Source organism: Gossypium raimondii, chromosome 3 (assembly GCF_025698545.1).
Source record: "Gossypium raimondii isolate GPD5lz chromosome 3, ASM2569854v1, whole genome shotgun sequence".
Lineage (NCBI taxonomy): Eukaryota > Viridiplantae > Streptophyta > Magnoliopsida > Malvales > Malvaceae > Gossypium > Gossypium raimondii.
In genome coordinates, this window is record NC_068567.1 from 5,296,364 (window position 1) to 5,316,400 (window position 20,037).

At 29.2% G+C, this 20,037-nt stretch overlaps 2 protein-coding genes across 2 annotated transcripts; one reads left to right on the top strand and one right to left on the bottom strand.

Moving 5' to 3' along the window:
- Nucleotides 1–8,418: 8,418 nt before the first annotated feature.
- LOC105796078 (uncharacterized) lies at nucleotides 8,419–11,372 on the bottom strand (the record flags this gene model as incomplete). Its single annotated transcript, XM_052628808.1, has 5 exons — nucleotides 8,419–8,526; nucleotides 8,792–8,917; nucleotides 8,999–9,187; nucleotides 9,807–10,618; nucleotides 11,345–11,372. Coding segments are annotated over 5 exons (1,263 nt in total), but the record flags the coding sequence as incomplete, so codon positions are not given.
- Nucleotides 11,373–14,298: 2,926 nt separating this feature from the next.
- On the top strand, nucleotides 14,299–20,018 carry LOC105796771 (pre-mRNA-processing factor 19). The gene is made up of 18 exons (XM_012626573.2): nucleotides 14,299–14,467; nucleotides 14,574–14,659; nucleotides 14,911–14,982; nucleotides 15,077–15,139; nucleotides 15,478–15,564; nucleotides 16,064–16,196; nucleotides 16,282–16,403; nucleotides 16,505–16,621; nucleotides 17,091–17,186; nucleotides 17,281–17,340; nucleotides 17,536–17,610; nucleotides 17,723–17,827; nucleotides 18,248–18,364; nucleotides 18,459–18,536; nucleotides 18,619–18,715; nucleotides 19,005–19,056; nucleotides 19,373–19,443; nucleotides 19,526–20,018. The coding sequence occupies exons 1-18, from the start codon at nucleotides 14,455–14,457 to the stop codon at nucleotides 19,639–19,641; spliced, it is 1,560 nt and encodes a 519-aa protein (XP_012482027.2). The 5' UTR covers nucleotides 14,299–14,454; the 3' UTR covers nucleotides 19,642–20,018.
- The last annotated feature ends 19 nt before the right edge of the window (nucleotides 20,019–20,037 follow it).

Below are 20,037 nucleotides of genomic sequence, written 5' to 3' on the forward strand. Positions count from 1 at the left end.
AATATATAAATTGGTACTTAAGTTTAATATTTTTTAATATGGTACTTGTGTTTTTTTTTCTAAAGCTGTATTTATATTTGATAAAAGTTATACATTGTAGTATTTGAAGCTAACGTGTTAACTTTTTAGTATTTAATCCGGGTTCTAGAGTTGATTTGATAAAATTCATAATTAGCTATTACTGTTAACAATTAACTTTCATCAAATCAACCCTAAACCCGAATCAAAACACTTCTATCGGACTATATTAGCAATTAACATTCATCAAATCAAATTTGAATTAAACACTAAAAATTAACCTTGTTATATTCATATATAAAAAATATATAACTTTTGTCAAATATAAATATCGATTTAACTAAAAATTACAGATACCATATTAAAAAAATCAAACTCGAATATCAAATTATATAACTTACTATATAAATTTTGATATAGGGTGGTATATATATATTAATAATTAAAATATTAAAATATTTTTGAGTTGAGTCTACGCCGTAGCATCTTTTGCATGTTGGTCTTTTTATCATGTACTTGTCTTGTTCATAAGCTTTGTTTTTGTTTCATTTGAACCCTAATTTGTTTTATTTAATTTGATTCCTATTTTACTTATCTAGAATAGATTATAGTAGAATATTTTATAATCAGTATGGATTTAAAATACGACTTAAAGACAGGAGTAAAATTAGAATTTTTGGGGGTCGGAATTAAATTATATATTTTATGATGGTAAAATGTAATTTCTCTATTTTAATAATCTATATATTTATAATTTTAGAGGATTAAATTAATTTTTATATATTTAGGAGACCAAAATTCAATTTTATCATTGTTAATTTAAAATTTTATAAATTATAAATGAATTAAATGAAAACTTTTTCATTTTAAGAGACCGGACTCCACAACCCTCTCTTTTCGAGTTGTTATTCAGTTTTTTAAGAACATTTCAGTTAAACATATCAAATTTTATAGGATGTATACTTTTATTGGTTACTTTTAAATTCAAGTAATATAAATCTAAAAGTGCAGACTTAGGTCTGCATTTGATTGTTAAGAAAATATTTTCCGTAAAATGATTTTTAGAAAATGTTTTACTTTTCGTAAAATGATTTCTTGGAAAATATTTTTGGTGTTTGATTGAATCTGTAAAATATTTTCTCATTGTTTGGTAGATTTTTGAAAATATTTTTCAAAAAGTTGTTTTACATATATTAATATATATTAATAAATTTTATATTTTAAATTATTTTTACATATATTGCAATGATTTATTTATAATAATACTCAATTATTAAGCTACAATATTAATCGTTATAAATTGAAAAAAACTAATATCAAATAAATTATTTGTAATTGTGTTAAAAAAACAAGTATTGAATAATTAAAAAACAAGTTACTGGAAAATCGATAAACAGAAGCAGTTTTCTACCGGAAATGAAGGAAGGAATGAAGGAGGCGATAGAGAGGAGAGCACGGAAAATGTCTTACGGAAATTGAAAGGGTAAGACATTTTCCCTAAAATGTAACCCATTTTCCCTTGTTTTGGAGTTCATTTTCCAAATGGAAAATGTTTTCCGCCAATCAAACGATGGAAAAGTTGGAAACGATTTTCCAGAAAATCAATTCCGTCAATCAAACAGACCCTTAGTAACACATTCTAATTTAGTCTCTATACTTTTTACAGTATTTAAATTAATGTTAATTTAGTAAGAAATTTTATTTTATTTTTAAATTTAAAATTTTTATATTTTATATATTTTTAAATATGAAAAGAAATATTTTTTATTTTTAACAAATTTTATGTACTTTTAAACGGTAATGACCAAATTGAAAAATAACAAATATTGAGGACTAAAAAGTTATTTTACCTTTGGTATCACTAATTTTAATGGTAAAATTAGACAGAAAAATAAAAAATTTAAATAAAATAATATATAGACTAAAATTTAAATTTCAAAGGAGTATAATTGAACATATTTAATAAGATATTTTTTGATAAATTAGTAAGGTACATTTTATCCATGCATATAACACAATAATTGATAAACACATTTAAACAAATGTCCAATAAAATAGACATTTTATTTTAAAAAAACATTATCTTTTTAAAAAATTTGGAAATTTCTCCAAGACAAACAAATTTAAAAATCAAAATTTGAGTTATTTTCCCTCTTTTATTTGAATTTGTGCATTGTAAGTGGTTGATGGTCTCAATGCCAAATATTGTGGTGAGTCCAATTAATGGGCCATTTTATATGAATTTTATGTGTAAAAAAAATGGTAACTCCACTAATTTGAGCATTAAGTGCCATATGACATGGACAACTCTCTCTCTCTCTCTCTCTCTATTTGCTTCTAATGTTTAAACAATCAAATTTCAAAATCCCATTATTTCATTCGGCCCAAAACTTTTGACTTTTTTTTTTTTCTTCTTTTTCATGTAAATATATTTGCATGGAAATTTGGTCATTGTTTTGCATCAAATTTGATAGAGAAAGGTGAAGAAATTTGGATCAGATTAGGTCATTAACTACCACACTGCAAATGTTTAATTTTTGGGTTGATTTTTGTTAGGTTTTGAGTAAATAATAATTATTTCATTTAAAAAAATTAAAATAGATAAAATTTAATAATAAACTTATTCAATGGTGGTAGCTACTTGATTTAGTTTAAATTGCTATTTTAATAATAAAAATATTTTTAATTAAATTTTGTTATAATATATAAAAATTAATATGAATTTTTTGAATTTTTTTTGAAATAATAAATTTGGAATTTTTAATTCAACCAGAAAGGGGTGGGTCAATTTTCTTTTCTAAATTTCAGGCCATGATCCAACTCGACTTGATCCATAGACATGTTTACTTTATATCACGCCAAATGAATATTGTCAAAATCGGATTGAATTCGAAAATAATTAGAACCAAAAATTTTAAAAAGTTGAATTCGAAAAATTATATTTTTAACAAAAAAAGAAGAAGATCTTTCATTATATTTAGGGTCATTATATCTTACTCTTTTTGACACCATGCCTAAAATTACCCATAGCCTCTTCCCAACTTATAAATAGGAGGATAATGCACTTCAGTGCACTCGAACCCACGTCGTCCTGCATTAGTAACAATACTCATGTCAATCGAATTAAAACTAAATTGATTGATTTTAACCTTGAATTTTTTAAAATATATTTTTATATTTAATTTTTCAAAGACGTGGCCGGTTGAACCTCAAGTCGAGGTCATAGACGATTGCACCAAAGCACAAGTTACAAGTCTTCTTCTACTCCCTATGGAATTTCCATACCTCTGTTTACATCAATTCATTCAACATGAAAGCGAAAGTATTCTTGCAAATTTTCATTTTTGTCCCATAATTATATATGTTATTCATATTCGTTGAAGTAAAATACAAGGCATAGAATCTTCAATCATTCAAAGGGTCTGTCGTTGATTTCCCAATTAAATAATATAATTTCAAATTTTGAACAAATAAGACAATGGCACCAAAGACAAAATATTTAAATTATCAATTTTGTTTACATATAGTGCAATTTGTGCCCCCCAAAATACAATCTAGTATTTTAAAAAATTATACAATGAAAACCTCACTTGTTTACCAATATTTTACGTGTTATAAAGACGTAATTGTTGTAAACCTACCATAGAACTAATATCGTGAATTTTCATCAAATAAAGAAAGCGAGAATCAAATCAACAACATTGAAAACATGTATAGTAGGTGCGTTATTGCTTTTATGCATCTTTTATTTTACATTTTTTCACATGAATAGAACACGTTTAATTAACGGTATGAGTTATCTACGAGTTATCAAATTAAATTAAATAATTAATCATGAGTTGTTAAATTCAAGTAGTCAATTTATAATTTTATAGAATATTTAATCGGGAACTTAATACTTTATTGAATTGATATCTTTCATTTTATTTGTTGAAAGTTATTTTCATTTAATAAAATATGATCAATACATCTTTTTCTGATCATTTTATTTAATAAATTATATAATTAATAATCTTGCTTATAAAAATAACTATAATTGCACTTAAAATTTTAAACGATATGCTATATTAGAGAACTGATTTAATAAAGAATGTACTTTATAACTTCGGATGTTATTATAAGTGAAAATATGTTATAGAAAGTTAAAATAAAACATAGAAAATCGATTATTCTTAAAATCTGATTGTTATATCGAAATGATATTATAGCGGGTGACTCTTATAAAGAAGGCTGGTTTTATATTTCTCTGTGTCCGAGGTTGAGGGTGAGGCTAAAAATTGACGAGAGCCTTGGCCCATATTGATTAAATAGATTTTCTTTTTGCTCCTCCATAAAATTAATAATTCAATTTTAATCATTTTAGCATTTGATTAAATGGTGTAATTTCAATTTTTGGCCCTTTCCAAAAAAAGTAATGATTTAATTTAAGCTTTTTTAGATTCTTGGTCAGATGGATAAACTTTAATTTTGGTCCCTTCAAAAATTAATAGTTTAATTTAAATCCTTTTAGCACAAAAAAATAGTTTCGATTCACAAGAAAAATTTCAAATTATCTCGACCCAAAAGTAGGTTAAAGTCCCCTCTACTCAAAAAATGAGCAAAGTGTTCATTTTTGTTAAAAAATCGATCCATTTGTATTGTTGAAACTAGCATGACTGATGAATAACCAAAGAGTGATACGTATCATGCCACATATATCTCATGTTGACGTACAATGACCAATTTTTAACAATAAAAATAAATAGAATTTTTAGAAGAATGACCGGTTGACTCATTGATCTAATATATATAAGCTAATTTAACCATTTTTTAATAAAATGGATAAAATATAATCCGACTAGATATTCATTACCCTAAAAATCTTTACCCCAACATTGTTTAACTAATATATTTAATTGCTTATTCTCACAAATTCCTAGAAATTTAAATATTCAAAAAATAATTAATTTAAAAAAAAAGGAAATGGGTCCTACAAGATCATAAATTAGTCAATTATTGACTCAATGAGATGAATTTTTTAAAGCGAAGCAAGGTTTTGGATGTTCTTAGGAACCGGCTAACCAACAACCTTATTGAAAATAATGAACACATCCTTTTGTTGTCTTGTTAGAACCAATCAACCAATGTCTATCGTCCCAAAAACATACCTAACCTCTAAGCCTTTCAAAAATTTCAACCCCCCCATTGAGTCAAAATTATTGCATCCAAGGACTTCTTTTCAAAATCATTACTTAGGGTTCGATTATGCCCCCTTCCAAGTCATATATAATTGAAGTAATTTATTATGATTATCCACTTTTTAGATATGTTAGGGGCGGGGATATTCTTAATTTACAATCATTATGCTAATTAACGATAATCAAAACCCTAATCATCATAATGGATAAAAGTTGTTTCAATTGTGTTTGTTTTTCTTGTATCATTTTTCAGAAAATATTATATGCTTCAATAATTTTCGAGGCATTCACATATTTCTATACTATTATTTTTTGAGGTTTAATACATAGTTTAGTCCTTAAAGTATATAGTTTTTTTTATTTGGTCCTTGAATTTTTTTTATCCACTCCAGTTTCTAATGTTATCAAATGTCCCCAATTTGGTCTCTAATGTTATCAGATGTTTTCGGTTTAGTCCGTTTCACGTTAAAAGAATCAGTTGGAAATTAGAATATCTAGCCAATCATAAATTACCATGTGAACCATAATAGCATCATCATCAAGGAAAAGAACCTAAAAATATTAAATAATTTATTTAAAAACAAAAAATATGTTTGATTTTTTAAATTATAAAAATAAATAAAATTTATTAAAAAATATCAAACGATATAAAAATTATTAGAAATTCTAAAATATTGTAAAAAATTATTAAAAATCATCAAAGATTGTAAAAGAATTATTAAAAATTTAAAACTAGTAAAAGAAAATTGTATCTTAGAATAAAATATACCTTTGCTAGTCGCATTTAAAATATTGAAAACTTGATATAAAAAAAACTGTATGTCGTAATACAAACAGTTTTTATAAAAAAATATTTTAAAAATTTGATTAAACATTTTACATCAATTTTGTAATATTTTGAAAAATAATAAAAAAACGATTAAAAGTTACAAAATTATTAGAAATTCTAAAATATTGTAAAAAATAAAATTTATTAGAAATCATAAAAGATTGTAAAAAAATTATTAAAATTTTTAAAACTAGTAAAAAGTTGTATCTTAGTATTGTAGATTGTAATACAAACCATTTTAATCAAAAAAATATTTTAAAATTTTAAAAATTTTGAATAAACATTTTACATCAAATTTTAATATTTTAAATCAATTTATTACCAATGATACTGACAACATGCTTATTTGCTCGGCTCCATATTTAATATTTGGAGTAACCTTCCTTCATCTATCATCCTGTTATTTTTATTTTGTACCAAAGTTTTTAGAATGACCAAACATTCAACAATAGCTCTTAAGATATTGATCTAGAGGCAAGTACTTTGTCTTTTGTCTCGAGATAATAAAAATATTTGGAATAATTGAAATTATTATTTATTTGAAATAATGTTATTTTTATTATTAAAATAATTTGAAAAAATTATCCAAATTTATCACCTAAAAGATATACCAATTATAAATTTTGATTAATTGAATTATAAAACTATTATTGTCGTCGACATCCTTCCAAGAGACAATGATATCATACTCAAGCTCTAGCAGATGTAATTTATAAATTTTAAAAATTGTAAATTTTATATTCCTTTGTAATTTTATATCTTTTTCCATTTTAATAATTTAAATAATTTTGTAATTTTATATTTTTATAATTTGGTATATTTTCTCTTTTACATTTTTAAAGATTTTTAATGTTTTTCAGATTATGACATCTTATGATGTCATCATATGACATGAGATAACATATGATTGGTTAGATATCTCAATCGTTAATTTTAATGCCAAAATGATAAAACTAAGAACATTTTATAAAAATAGATATCAAAATAAACCAAAAAACTTTAAGGACCAAAGGAAAAAACAATACACTTCAAGGATTAAAGTATGCATTAAATTTTTTAATCATATCATATTCTGGTTATTATTTTCGTATTATATCTATGTCTTGAATTAGATGAGACCTTAGTCTCCTAAAATTTGGAAAAATATCTTAATATTTTTAAAAATTGTAATTAAGTTAATAGATTAAGTCTTAGTTCGACTGGCATTGATATTGTTGTCAATGTAGGAAGATGTGTGTTCGAGTGTGTTGAAGCACATTATCTTCTCATTTATGAGTTGGGAAGGGGCTATAGGTAGTTCTAGGTATTGTGTCAAAAAAGAGCATATATGATCAGAACTTATAATGAGATTATTTGTTGTTCAAAATTTTTGAAAATTCTTATAAAACCTCTTAAAATTTTTAAAAAAATATTAATTAAACCCCTCAAAATTTAGGGATTTTAAGCCCTAAATTATTTAAAATTTTAAACAAACCCTTAAACTTTTAAAAATTTTGTATAAATTTCAAACTTAATGACATGTTTCGCTTACTAACTTAAATTATAAGTTTTGCGCTTGAAAATATAAAGCATTATGGACCACTAGTAAAAGTCAACTTTTTTTTATTCTTTCTTTTATAGTGTAATAATATTCGTTGAACTTTTGAATTAAAGCATATAAACCTTTTGAATATTTCAATATCATGGTATATTCTCATTAGAATGTTTCTTTATTTCAACATAAAAGGGAAATATTCATAAATTTATATAATTAAATCAATATAACTAAATATTAAAATATTTTATTGAAAATATGGTCTAAGCAAAATGTTCCATGGGCTAAATAACAACCCAATTTTTCTCTCTCTTACTTGGACTTGGGCCAGATCAGCCCGAAGACCCGTATCATTATTTTTAAGATAAAATATACTTTAAATCGTAAATATAAATTTAATTCCTTTAATTTTCATATTTTAAAATTTAAATCTGATAATTTAAAAATTATGTTATTGAGTTGGTTGAAGCATAAGAATTTGTAGCCCATTGGGACTATGCCCAAAATGCAAGGGAAAAATTGCTATAAGGGTCCTTATCTTAATCGATTTCGATTCATGAGTTAAGAGCAGGTGTAAAGGAATATTAGACAAAACCAAAGAGGAGGATTTGACTACAAAAATGCAAAATCTCATTCATTTTGAAGAAATTTCAATTTTATACTACAAAACAAAGGTACATGTTTCACAATTTTATTTACTATGTATCTAGGGTATCCCTTTCCTGCCTTTGCTTATCTGAGTAACTTATAAAGGACCCAATTATTCCTTTATTTTTTACAGTAATTTCTTAAGATCAAACTGATCAAATGCTGCATAAACAAAAATCTGTGTTAGAAAACTATATATATAATTGTTTTATTTAAATCCATGACTGAATTGAATAGTTGCATTCGAAAGAGTTGACACCATTGATATGAGTAAAAATGTCTGAGGAATGAACCATGTCTTCCTCTTCTTTCACAACCACCTGCGTGACACGAATCCGGAAAAAGAAAAAGAAAATAGTATTAGCTTTATATTTGATGCACTAATAGTGTATAATTATATGCACCGTTGGTAAATTAAACGACGACATAAAGAGTGAAAGCAATAATTTCGTGTTTTTGAAGGTTGAATAAAATTATCAAATACTTAATCTCTTTAGAAAGACTAAATTGAACTAATAACACATGTCATCATCTGATGTACTATATATATATATATATATATATGAAGAAAGTGAAAGAACTTACTTGGTCATCATCATCATATTCATGATTGATAGAAGCTTGCCTTTGGGTTTCACCAAAATCATCATTTTTAGCAAATCTTCCTCTCACTCGAGGTCGGCTATCAGCTAATGTCTTGCGGCATGCATACTATACATTCACATATATGTATATATATATCAGTACCTTATGTCGATGCATGCATGTATATGTGTGTATGCATGTATGTACCTTGATTTTCTTGCTGAAGTTCCTTTCATTACGTTTCTTCATGTACCTAAGGATCTTTTCTTTTCTTTGTTCAACAGAGAGTTTCCCAACTTTGTTGAATGTTGAATCTTCTAAACTTGACATCTCTGTAGGTAATGGTGTTGAGCACATTGCTCCTCCAACCAGTTGTTGATTCTCACAGCTCAGTCCCTTTTTTTTCAACAATTCACAGTTAAAATATTAATTAATTAATTGAAAAATTAGAATAATATATGTATTATATATATAGTTATCTTCAATACTAAAAGCAAGCATTAATTAGATCATTTGGATATGAGCAGTCAAATGTTTGATGTATTTTTAGATATGGGTTTATGGATATGATTCTCCAACGTTTTTGAATATCGTTTGATTAATTTAAAATTTAAAGGGTTAATTTGATAGATGAAACTTAAACTAAGTCTTAGAAACGTTTTATCGTATCAATCATGTTTTTCAATTAATCTAATTGTTAGTTTAGATTTGGATTTAACGTAAAGTGTATTTAAAACAAATAGATAAAATTTTAAACATATGTATAGTTACTCTGTGAGATAATTTGATGTTTAAGCTGTCTATGTAATAGGTACACAATATTTAAAATTTCATTCAATCTACCATTTGACGGCTTGGTTAATGGGTCGATCAAAGAAAGGATATTGTTGATAAAGTACTAATATTTTAAGGATTCAATTAGAATGTTTAGAAATTTGAGGATCAATCTAGGATTTGAATAAGAGTTTAGGGAGGTCCTGTGAAATTAACCCAAAATTAAATAATCATATTTTACCTGTAAATCTCCGGGTTTAAGAATCCGTTGCATGGAATCCGGGCAGAAAATTCCACCAGTATCACCTTGAAATTCCAAGTCTTGTGGTAACATCTCATGAGGAGCCGTAAGAATGGTCCCGGCGGCGAAAATCCCAGAATTATGATCGGCAGTCAAAGCATTCGTCGGCATGAAAGGCGCAGCCATTGAAGGAGCAAGAAAAGAGCAAGAAGGAGATGAAGGGTTTAAAGGCACGTAAGAAGGCATCGAAGACAAGCAATCATCATCGAATACGGACGGAAACGGCGGCGGCGGACCCATAAGAGGAGCTCCCGCCGCAACAAAGCCTTGATGATGAAAATGATCACCGCCTCCGTATTGGGAGAGCCCGTCGACAACTTCGGCGGGTAACTGGATTTGAGATTGCACTAAAGGAAGGTCGAATTGGTGATGATCTTGTTGAGTTAAAAAGGGAGGAACTGAAAAAGAAGGGGATTGACATTGAGAGAAGTCTATGGAAGCTGAAATGTCGTTGTCGATCTCGTCCGGCGAGTCGAAAATTATGGAGAGATTGTTGTTGTTATCGTTGGTGGTGGGGATGGGGGTGGTGTTGTCGGTGTCAGTGGTGGCGGCGGCATTGGCGGTGGTGGTGTTGGTGGCAGTGGGAGTCCCTGATGGTGGCATGCTGGTGAGCTTATCGTTGTAGTTAGAGCTTTCGTCGAAGCAACAATTAGACGAAGTGACCTCCGAGCTTTGCAGGCCGGCGTCGGAGAATAAATCAGCGTCGGAAAAATAGAAAATCGGACCACTAAGAGGGCTCGATATATCGTCCTGTAATAAAAAAACATGCAAAAAAAAGTTTTTAATTAAAAATGATATTGACAGTTTTCAAACGTAAAATTATGCATGGTTTTAATTAATTTTAAAAAATTGAAATAAGAATTAATTTTTACCAAAAAAAGCAAACTTTAAGGCATGAAAATCTTTGTTTCTGAGGGTGTTATATAAAAATAAAAATAAAATAAAACTATTTGTTTCTAAGTTGGTATATAATTTCGAACGTAAATACCTGAAAGAAAAAACCTAATTAAAAAAAACAATGGTTTTCAAAAGGTAACATGCATGAAAACCTATTAATTAAATGGTAAACTTTTCAGATAATCACTTAATTTTTCCAGAAATTTTATCTACAAAACAAATTACTTGTAAATCCAAAATACTCAAAGGAAATTATTATTATTTTTTAAATATTAATATGAAAAAAAAATGAAAATGTAAGAAGAAATCGGAGAATTACAATGGGAAGCTGCTGCTGTTCTTGTGGATGAATCATGTCTCGCAACATTGTTTTAAATGAACCCCAAATAATCAAAAGCTTCAATATTGGCAAATAAAAAAGAAATAAACTTAAAAAAAAAAAGCTATTCAAAGTTTACACCCTAAACCTTAAAATTTAGTGAAAAACTAAAGTAGATGACAAAAAAAATTTGAACAAAGATATAAGGAAGAAGAAGAAGAAGAAACAAGAACATATGCTGTTGTTGTTGTTTTTAGTTCATGAAAATATAGAACAATAAAAACAAAAATTAGGTTTGTTTCATGGGAGTTGAGAAGAAGAAGAAGAAGAAAAAGAGAGAGAGTTAATTAGCAAAGGAAAACGGAAGTTCTTTTTTTTGGGGTAACAAAAGCTAAGTTTATATATAGAGATTTGGAGAAGTTTTAGGGTTATGTCTGAAACTGGGTTTGCCACCCTGGCACTCTCTTTCCTATCCTCTACGAAAATTACGTCGAGCCATGGATTTTTACTCACTATCATTTTCAAAAATACAAACAAGACACGAATAATATTATAAAAAGGATTATCTGAAAATGTTTGTGACGTGGGATTTTAAGCTGAGGACATGTGGATATATTGGATGACGTGGAAGTTTGATTTTCTTTTTTTGAGGGGTTATTTGGCTAAGCTGAAATTGAGCTGACCAAAGCTTTTACCCAATTCTTGGGCTTTTTGTTTGGAATTTTCAACCAAGTTTCTTTGTTTTCTTAAACTGAAAATTTCCCTCTAATTATAAACCCATTAATTTGTTTAATACATCAATTATATATTCCAGAATTTTATTTGCAAAATTTAACTTAGTAATCTTGTATATAATGAGATTTTCAGTATGTATAAATATATTTTGTTAATTACCTTAAGTTATTTATTCAATGAATGTGTTTAAAGTGTTAAAAATATTAAAAATATTAAATCATTCGGTTTAGTGTTTTAAAGTTTTCTAAATGTTAAATAAAAATATTTATAATTTTATATTTTCAGTAAGTACAACGGAGACTAATGAATTTGAAAAAAAAAAAAAAACAATGATACGTTGGAAAAAATATCCGTAAATCCGAGATTATATACCGAAATATACTGAAATCGATACGAATTAGTTATGTAAGAAATACCGTACGGATTAGTTTGGTGAATTGACACACGAAACATACGGGGATAACGCCAACGAGTACGGAACGTACAGTGCGGTAAAAAGAACCGTAAGTTCCGTTTATATTAGGTCAAACCGTACAAAGTACAGTAGAAGAAATACCGTATGCTCCGTTTTATTAGGTCAAGTTGATTTTGACTCTTTTTTTTTTGTTTGTTTTTAAATTTTCTTGATCATTTTTTTTTGTTCCAAAGGATTTAATACATAAAAAAACAACTGAATCCATGCATAAGTTCGAACCTTGGATGGAGTAACAATCATGTTTAAAAAAACCCTAATTTTTTTTAAATCTTTCGAAAAAAAATATGAAAAATTTATCTTCAAAAATATAAATAAATAATGTGTGTATGTTATGAGTAGCTCACTCATCGAGTCTTTCTCCATCCATCACTGTGGTACGACTTCGTGGATCACGATCTTGTTAAGAGAAACACTTTGTTGAGTCAAATTTCATAGACATACATATGCATAGCACAACTATTTCGTTAAGAATAGATGTTGGGTTCTCCTTTGTATGGTTTATACGTAGATATTGTTGAGTAAGTGGTTGATATTGTATATGTAACTAGTAGGTCAAAAGTTAATATATTGAGTGCATGACTTATGTATGGCATGGTTTCACTCACAATAGTGGAATTCATAGCTTGAATAAAGAGTTAATGATATTCTCTTAATGACATTGCATGAACTATGAAAATGGAATGTGACCTTGATTATTCATTTGGGGCGAATGACTATCACTACTGTTTATAAGTAATTGTCATTTTCATTATGGAAGATACAAATGTAACCACGAGATAAAAATGGATGAGATTAGGTGAGTGGATTTAACCTCAAGGGATCAAAAATATCCTACGATGGTAACACATATATAATTAAGTCATTGGATAAAAGCATAATCTATGTTGCTTTTGTAGCAGTTTATGATTAATATGTAGAGTTGGAACTTAATTACAAATTATTTAAGCCAAATTTATATATGTCTTATCAGCCCCTTCACTAGCTCAGTATAGCTCTGTACTGTTGGAAAAATTCGATTTAGAAAACAAGTTTGTTGCACGGTGAAAAATTAAAATTTTTGTAAAACGGCAAGTGGCAATTTTTAACAAAAAAATATCCCGAAAAAGTTTGTTATACTATATGTCGATAATGGCAATAGGAATGATCGCAAAACAATAAGAACGAAAAATAAAAACACACAGATTTTACGTGAAAAATCTTTATAGAGAAAAACCACGAGCAGATGAGGAGAAATTTACTAATATTGAAAAACAAGAATACAAGAGGTTTGTGGCTATGTGCAATTTTTAAGGGCTAAACAACCCGTCTAATAGAAGAAGTATAGTCTACGGATTCAACTTGTTCGGCAAGATTAAATATTATTTTCTTGTAAGCATATTCATCTCATTTGTTCTTCACCTAAGAACTTCAATGACAAAACATTCAAGAATCCGTTTAAAAACTCATCCAAACCTAATTTTCAACAACAAAATCCAAATTCTAGTGAATTTCTTTTCCTTTTTAAACCTCGATTTTAATTACTTTTTCATCTCAATTCAAAATTTATATATTATTTTCCTTAAAATAGCATTTTCTTTGTTTTCTCCATTACTTTGTATAAAGTAAGTAATGTTAGTTGAACTTCTATTATGGAAAAAAACTCAGATAAGACTTGAAATTCAAATACAAAGAAGAAGCCGAGTAGAAAAAATTGATTAGAGGATTGAAAAAAAATGCAATAAAGAGAAGAAATAAAACAATTATTATCTTATACAATATGTAGAGGTGAATATGTTTACAAGTTAAAAAAAAAAAACTTAAAAATTAATATTTATTTATTTTTTGTAATTTCTAGTTAATAATTGTCAAGTGTAATAAAATGATTGATTAAGAAAAAAAAATTTAATGGCCGGATAATTTAAATATGGATTAGAAACATTTATAAAAAAAATGCTCGGTCCGATCGGCTTTTTAACATTGACTTAATCCGACTCAAACCGGCCCGTTAATAAGTTATACTCTCATGGCTCTTTTTTTTTTTGTTCACTTTCACTCTCATTCAAGTCTAAGTGCTGCTTAGTTTCGCCTATCCAATACGGCCATTAATTTTCCAGTTTTTTTTCAGCAGCGTTCCTTCACTTCCCAATCGAAGAAAACCAAAACCCTAATTTGTTTTTCTCCAAATGAACTGTCCAAGTAAGCTCTTTTTCTCTCTATTTCTTTCTCATTTATTTCTTTTTTCTTTTGTTAAAAGCTGTCTTTTTATTTTTAATCTGAGAGGATATTTTGGTTCTCCGTGCAGTCTCCGGCGAGCTTCCGGAAGATCCCGTCGTCTCCAAGAAATCCGGCTTGCTTTATGAGAAACGCTTAATCGAGCGGCACATTGCGGTTCGATTTTTTTTTTTGTTTCTATCCCTTAATTGAAAAACTTTTCTAGGTTTTATATTTTGTTTCCAAGAAAATTTCATTTTCTTACCAAAAAGAGGATAATGATCAAGCTGGAAAATTGCAAAAGATTTTTTTTTCTCCTGAAAGTTCTCTTTTTGTTCAGAAATTTCTTTTTTTTCTTTTAGATTTTTGGTAATTTTGGCTGAATTAGCTGCGTTTTGATAGAATATTTGCTTTGCTGTTATAACTAGGACTATGGGAAGTGTCCGGTTACAGGGGAAGCGCTTACCATGGAGGACATTGTCCCAATCAAAACCGGCAAGGTGATTATACTATTGTTGGTTTCATTACATGTTTTCTTTGCTTCTTTGTGACTTTGTGAGCTGATTGGTTTTGTGTTATATTTGTTTGATGCAGAATGTGAAGCCCAGATCTTTAACAGCAGCTAGCATCCCAGGGATGCTTGGAATGTTTCAGAATGTATGTTATCCTTTATATATATATATATATATACACCTTTCTTGTGCTTTTTCCTTTTAATGTCTTAATTGGTTCAAGTTTGAAGATCATGCTTTTCTTTTTGTTATATGTGAGTGTGGTGGGGAAATGGATTTTCTCTTGTTATCTTAACTTGTAATAACCTTGATGTTGGTTTTACCATAGGAGTCTTACTATGTTTCTTTTATTATCTAGAAATGAATAATTTCCATATAATTCGTTTTTTATTTTCTACATAATAGTTGCCAAAGGCAAAGTTTTTCTCTGTTTACATTGATTTTTCTTCAGTGTTTAATGTTGCGTTTCTTCCGTCATTGCAGGAATGGGATGCTTTGATGCTATCCAATTTCGCATTGGAGCAGCAGCTGCATACAGCTAGGCAAGAGCTAAGTCATGCACTCTACCAGGTAACAACAATTGGGATATCGGTTAATTTTCATTTTGACATTCATGTAATCCTTTTTACTTACTGGTTTTTGTATGTTGTCTTATATCATGGCACTAGAAGGAGCATAAGATTTTATATATTACTTTAGTTTAGATTGAAGCAAAAATCTTCTTGATAATCTGGTTTGAGCTCTTTTTGTCAAAATCTATTTTACAATCTTACCAGTAGTTTTATTCCTTGTAACATTCACAAAGAAACATTATTTAGCTTGGTGTTTGTGTAAGGGCTTTTTTAGCTTTGAGTAGTTATATTCCTTGTAACATTCACAAATAAATACTTATCTTCTACCATAAAGTAAACCTATTCAAAAGATCTCTCCAAAAGATCCATGTGGTTATGGAATCTGATAATAAAAGTACATCAAGTTTTAACTCACCATTGGCTTTTTCTTTTCCCGTTCTGATTCTTTTTTTTAATCTGAATATAAGCAGTTCAATTTTTTTATCATTTTCATACAGCATGATGCTGCCTGCCGTGTTATTGCAAGACTTAAAAAGGAAAGGGATGAAGCCAGGTCATTACTTGCACAGGCTGAGAGGCAGGCACCTTTGCCTGCATCCGCAATTACTGCTGTGAGCAATGGAAAGAGAGGTTCTTTCTCAGTATGTTTTCATTAATGTTTATTTGTCTTTAATTTGTTATGTATCTTATTTGAAATTTATTTTTGTAATCATAGCTTCCGAGGAAGAAGATATGGGCCCTGGTGCAAAGAGAATGCGTCACGGGGTTTCTGATAGTATTATTGCTGAGTTAACAGAATGTAATGCTGCTTTGTCTCAACAACGTAAAAAGCGCCAGGTACTTATCTTGGTTGATTCTAACTGCTTCATTGTAAACAAAATCTTCTTATTGTCTTTTCTGCCCCTTCCTCCAATGTTTTCCTTGTGTTTTCTTTTCAGATACCTCCAACACTAGCTCCCATTGATGCTTTGGAGAGGTATACTCAACTTTCTAGTCATCCCCTTCACAAGACAAACAAACCAGGGATCACTTCAATTGACATCAATCCTTCAAAGGTATGGTGCTCCTTTTAGTTATCCCTTTAATAAAAATATAGTTTTCTCTACACCTCTATAGATAGATGATTGTGTTTGGGTGTTACATGTGGAATTGATATTTAGTTGCCAAAATTAAGGAACTGAGAAATATAGCTGTTAGAAACAAGGTGTGGCTGTTAAATTTGAAGTTACGTAAGGGTTATTACCAAGGTGATGGATAAGTTTATATTTTTGTTCTTTTTGTGCAACATTTTATGTTGCTCATATTATTAATTACCAAGGTGATGGCTAATCTATTGAATGTAATTTTTTGTTTTATTGTGAAAATGGCCTAGTGGATTTATCCAGCACTATAGGACTTGAATTAGAGTATGTTAGGGAAATTTGTCTGACAATGCAAAATGTAAATTGGAATCACCTCTAGCTTTTATGTTTTTGCTAGTCTTCAAAGCCTGTTAATTTACTTTCTTTTACTTCTACTTGTTAGGACATTGTTGCCACAGGTGGGATTGATTCAAATGCTGTTTTATTTGGTCGAACATCTGGAGAGATCTTATCAACACTCAGTGGTCACTCTAAGAAGGTTTAGTCAGTTTTGTTTACTGTATTGAAAAGGCCAGCTTCTGTTTAGCGTTTTCTTTTGAAACTTATTGTCTGACTCCAGTCTTCTTTTGTAGGTTACAAGTGTAAAATTCGTGGCTCATAATGATGTATTTTTAAGTGGTTCTGCAGATAAGGTAAGCAAAAATTTCAAGTCTCAAGTTCTCGTTTTTCTTTTTCTTTCATGGTCCTTGTTTTTATGCTCCATAAGAGATGTTTCTAAGAAGGATATAGTGTTCATGTTTTAATCATTCAAACATAACTATACCGCTCCATACTTTATTTTATGTTTTAGCTTGCAACTCTGTATTATTGATTTTTGAATGTTGTAGACTGTACGCATTTGGCAAGGTTCTGAAGATGGAAACTACAATTGTAGGCATATTTTGAAAGATCATACAGCTGAGGTAAATATATTCAAATTCTCTCAGATATTGACTGTTACAATTATCAAATTCTACTTTTATTTCATTTATGATCTTGTGAACACTAGAATAAGCTTACCTTGTACCCTTTCAGGTGCAAGCTGTCACAGTCCATGCCACAAATAACTACTTTGTAACTGCTTCGCTTGATGCAACATGGTGCTTTTATGATCTTTCCTCTGGCTTATGCTTGACACAGGTCCTAAATATTCTTTCTCCTCTCTCTAACCTGTGATGTTTGGCACGTTATTTTTGCTCGTGAAGTACATGAATTAATTGGTCCCCTATTAGTTAACAATAGCTTATGTTAGTATTTGAATCTCTTCAATTGACCTTTAATTTTGGGTGTGCTTAACTGATTCATGAAGTGCTCAAAAGTTAAAATCTGTGAAGTTTTTGAAACTAGTCATAGAGGACTACTGTGAGTTTCTTCTGCTTTCTAGCATGTTTTCAAATTTTCCACCAAGTGTCTTTAGGAATTTCAATGAAAATATGTAGTAACTATTTTCTCCTATTGGTAAAGGTCATGGTGAAATGTTCTTTTTCTTTGAGTCAAATTTCCATTTCATTTACTTTAAGAGGAAATCCTATATTATAATCCGATTTTTTATTTTTGCAGGTTGAAGACCCTACAAATTCCATGGGTTATACATCTGCTGCATTTCATCCCGATGGTCTCATCCTTGGAACAGGCACCATAGGATCTACCGTTAGAATTTGGGATGTGAAGAGTCGGGTATTTACTATGTTCTGAGAACCAAACTTCTTTTTCTAAGTATGTTTTAGTTCCATTTCTTAAACCACACTTTCTATGTTCAATCATCCTATAGGGAAATGTTGCTAACTTTGATGGACACACTGGTGCAGTAACAGCCATATCTTTTTCGGAAAATGGTTACTTCCTAGCAGTAAGCACTTATCAGCCAAAATTTTCACATTAGGTTGATAGCCGTGAATGAAATGATCTGATTTATTTATTTTTAAAAATAGACTGCTGCACATGATGGTGTTAAGTTGTGGGATCTACGTAAATTAAAGAATTTCCGTTCTTTCGAGTTATATGATCAAGACACGCCGACTAACTCTGGTACGTAATATCTTGACAACGGACTCAGTATTGCATGCTTCTATGTTAAGCTTGTCTCATATCAACTCTTTTAAGGAATGAGCAATAATTGTGTTATTTTATCATGTAATAGTTCACTGTTTTGTCATTGTAAACTAGGTCCCAACAACACATTTTTCCGTGGGACTTTAGAGTTAGGAAAGACAAAAGAAATTGAACGTCCAAATATTTTATTTCTTGTGATTAGAGTTGTTTATTATAAAGGGCTATATTTTCAACAGCAGTTTAATTCTATTCTTTTTTCTTTCAGTGGATTTCGATCATAGTGGGAGTTACCTTGCAATGGCAGGCTCAGATATACGGTAGGTGCTCTCAGGGTCTCATATACAGGTCTTCACATATAGGATGGTTCCATGAACCTAAAACTCGATTTAGGACTGTTGTATGCACATCACATTTCAATAGATGTGTAAAGCTGTGTAGAGATTCTAAATAGCAACGATGTATGCCTCTTAACTGAAATTCCAAAGAATGTGTTTCATAAACTTACAATAAAACTTTATGCTACCCCTTTCTCTGCAGTCACACACAAACTCATCCTCTCCGAAATATTATATCAGAATTATTTTGCCATATGATACATGTTGGTTGATACTAATTTTAATTATCTGCTTCCAGAGTTTACCAAGTTGGCAGCGTGAAAGCAGAATGGAATTGCATCAAAACTTTACCTGATTTGTCCGGCACAGGTTCGTATTCTCTTCATGTTCCTCTCAGTTGATTTTATTTTGATTTTCTGCTGAGTTCGATATGCTGTATTCTTATTTGCAGGTAGAGCAACTTGTGTCAAATTTGGTCCTGATGCAAGGTACTTAGCAGTTGGATCAATGGATCGTAACCTTCGGGTATTTGGCCTTCCAGAAGAAGATGCTTCAACAGAGTCATAAAAGGGGGAAAAAAAAGTCCCTTGTGCTTCCCATCCATTTATATGGTAAGTTCTGATTAAACCATAGTTTTATGCCAACATTCACATTTGAGGTTAGGGAATGAATGTCACCATTCCTCCATAATGTATGTCACTGTATCATCTAGAAGCAAAATGAAACTTATAAGACAATTTTGACTACTAGATTTCGAGTTTTGGTACCATTTTTATAAATCTTTCTATCTTTAATTTTGTAATTGTGTACCCTAAACCAGCATTGTTAGGGTAGATAGATGGTATATGTATATTCTTCATGTTCACCATATACATGAACATTGTGCATTTAGGCATGTCTTGTCATTGTACATTGATAATAAATTAATTGATTTCTACGCATAATGATTTTTTTGCTTAAGAG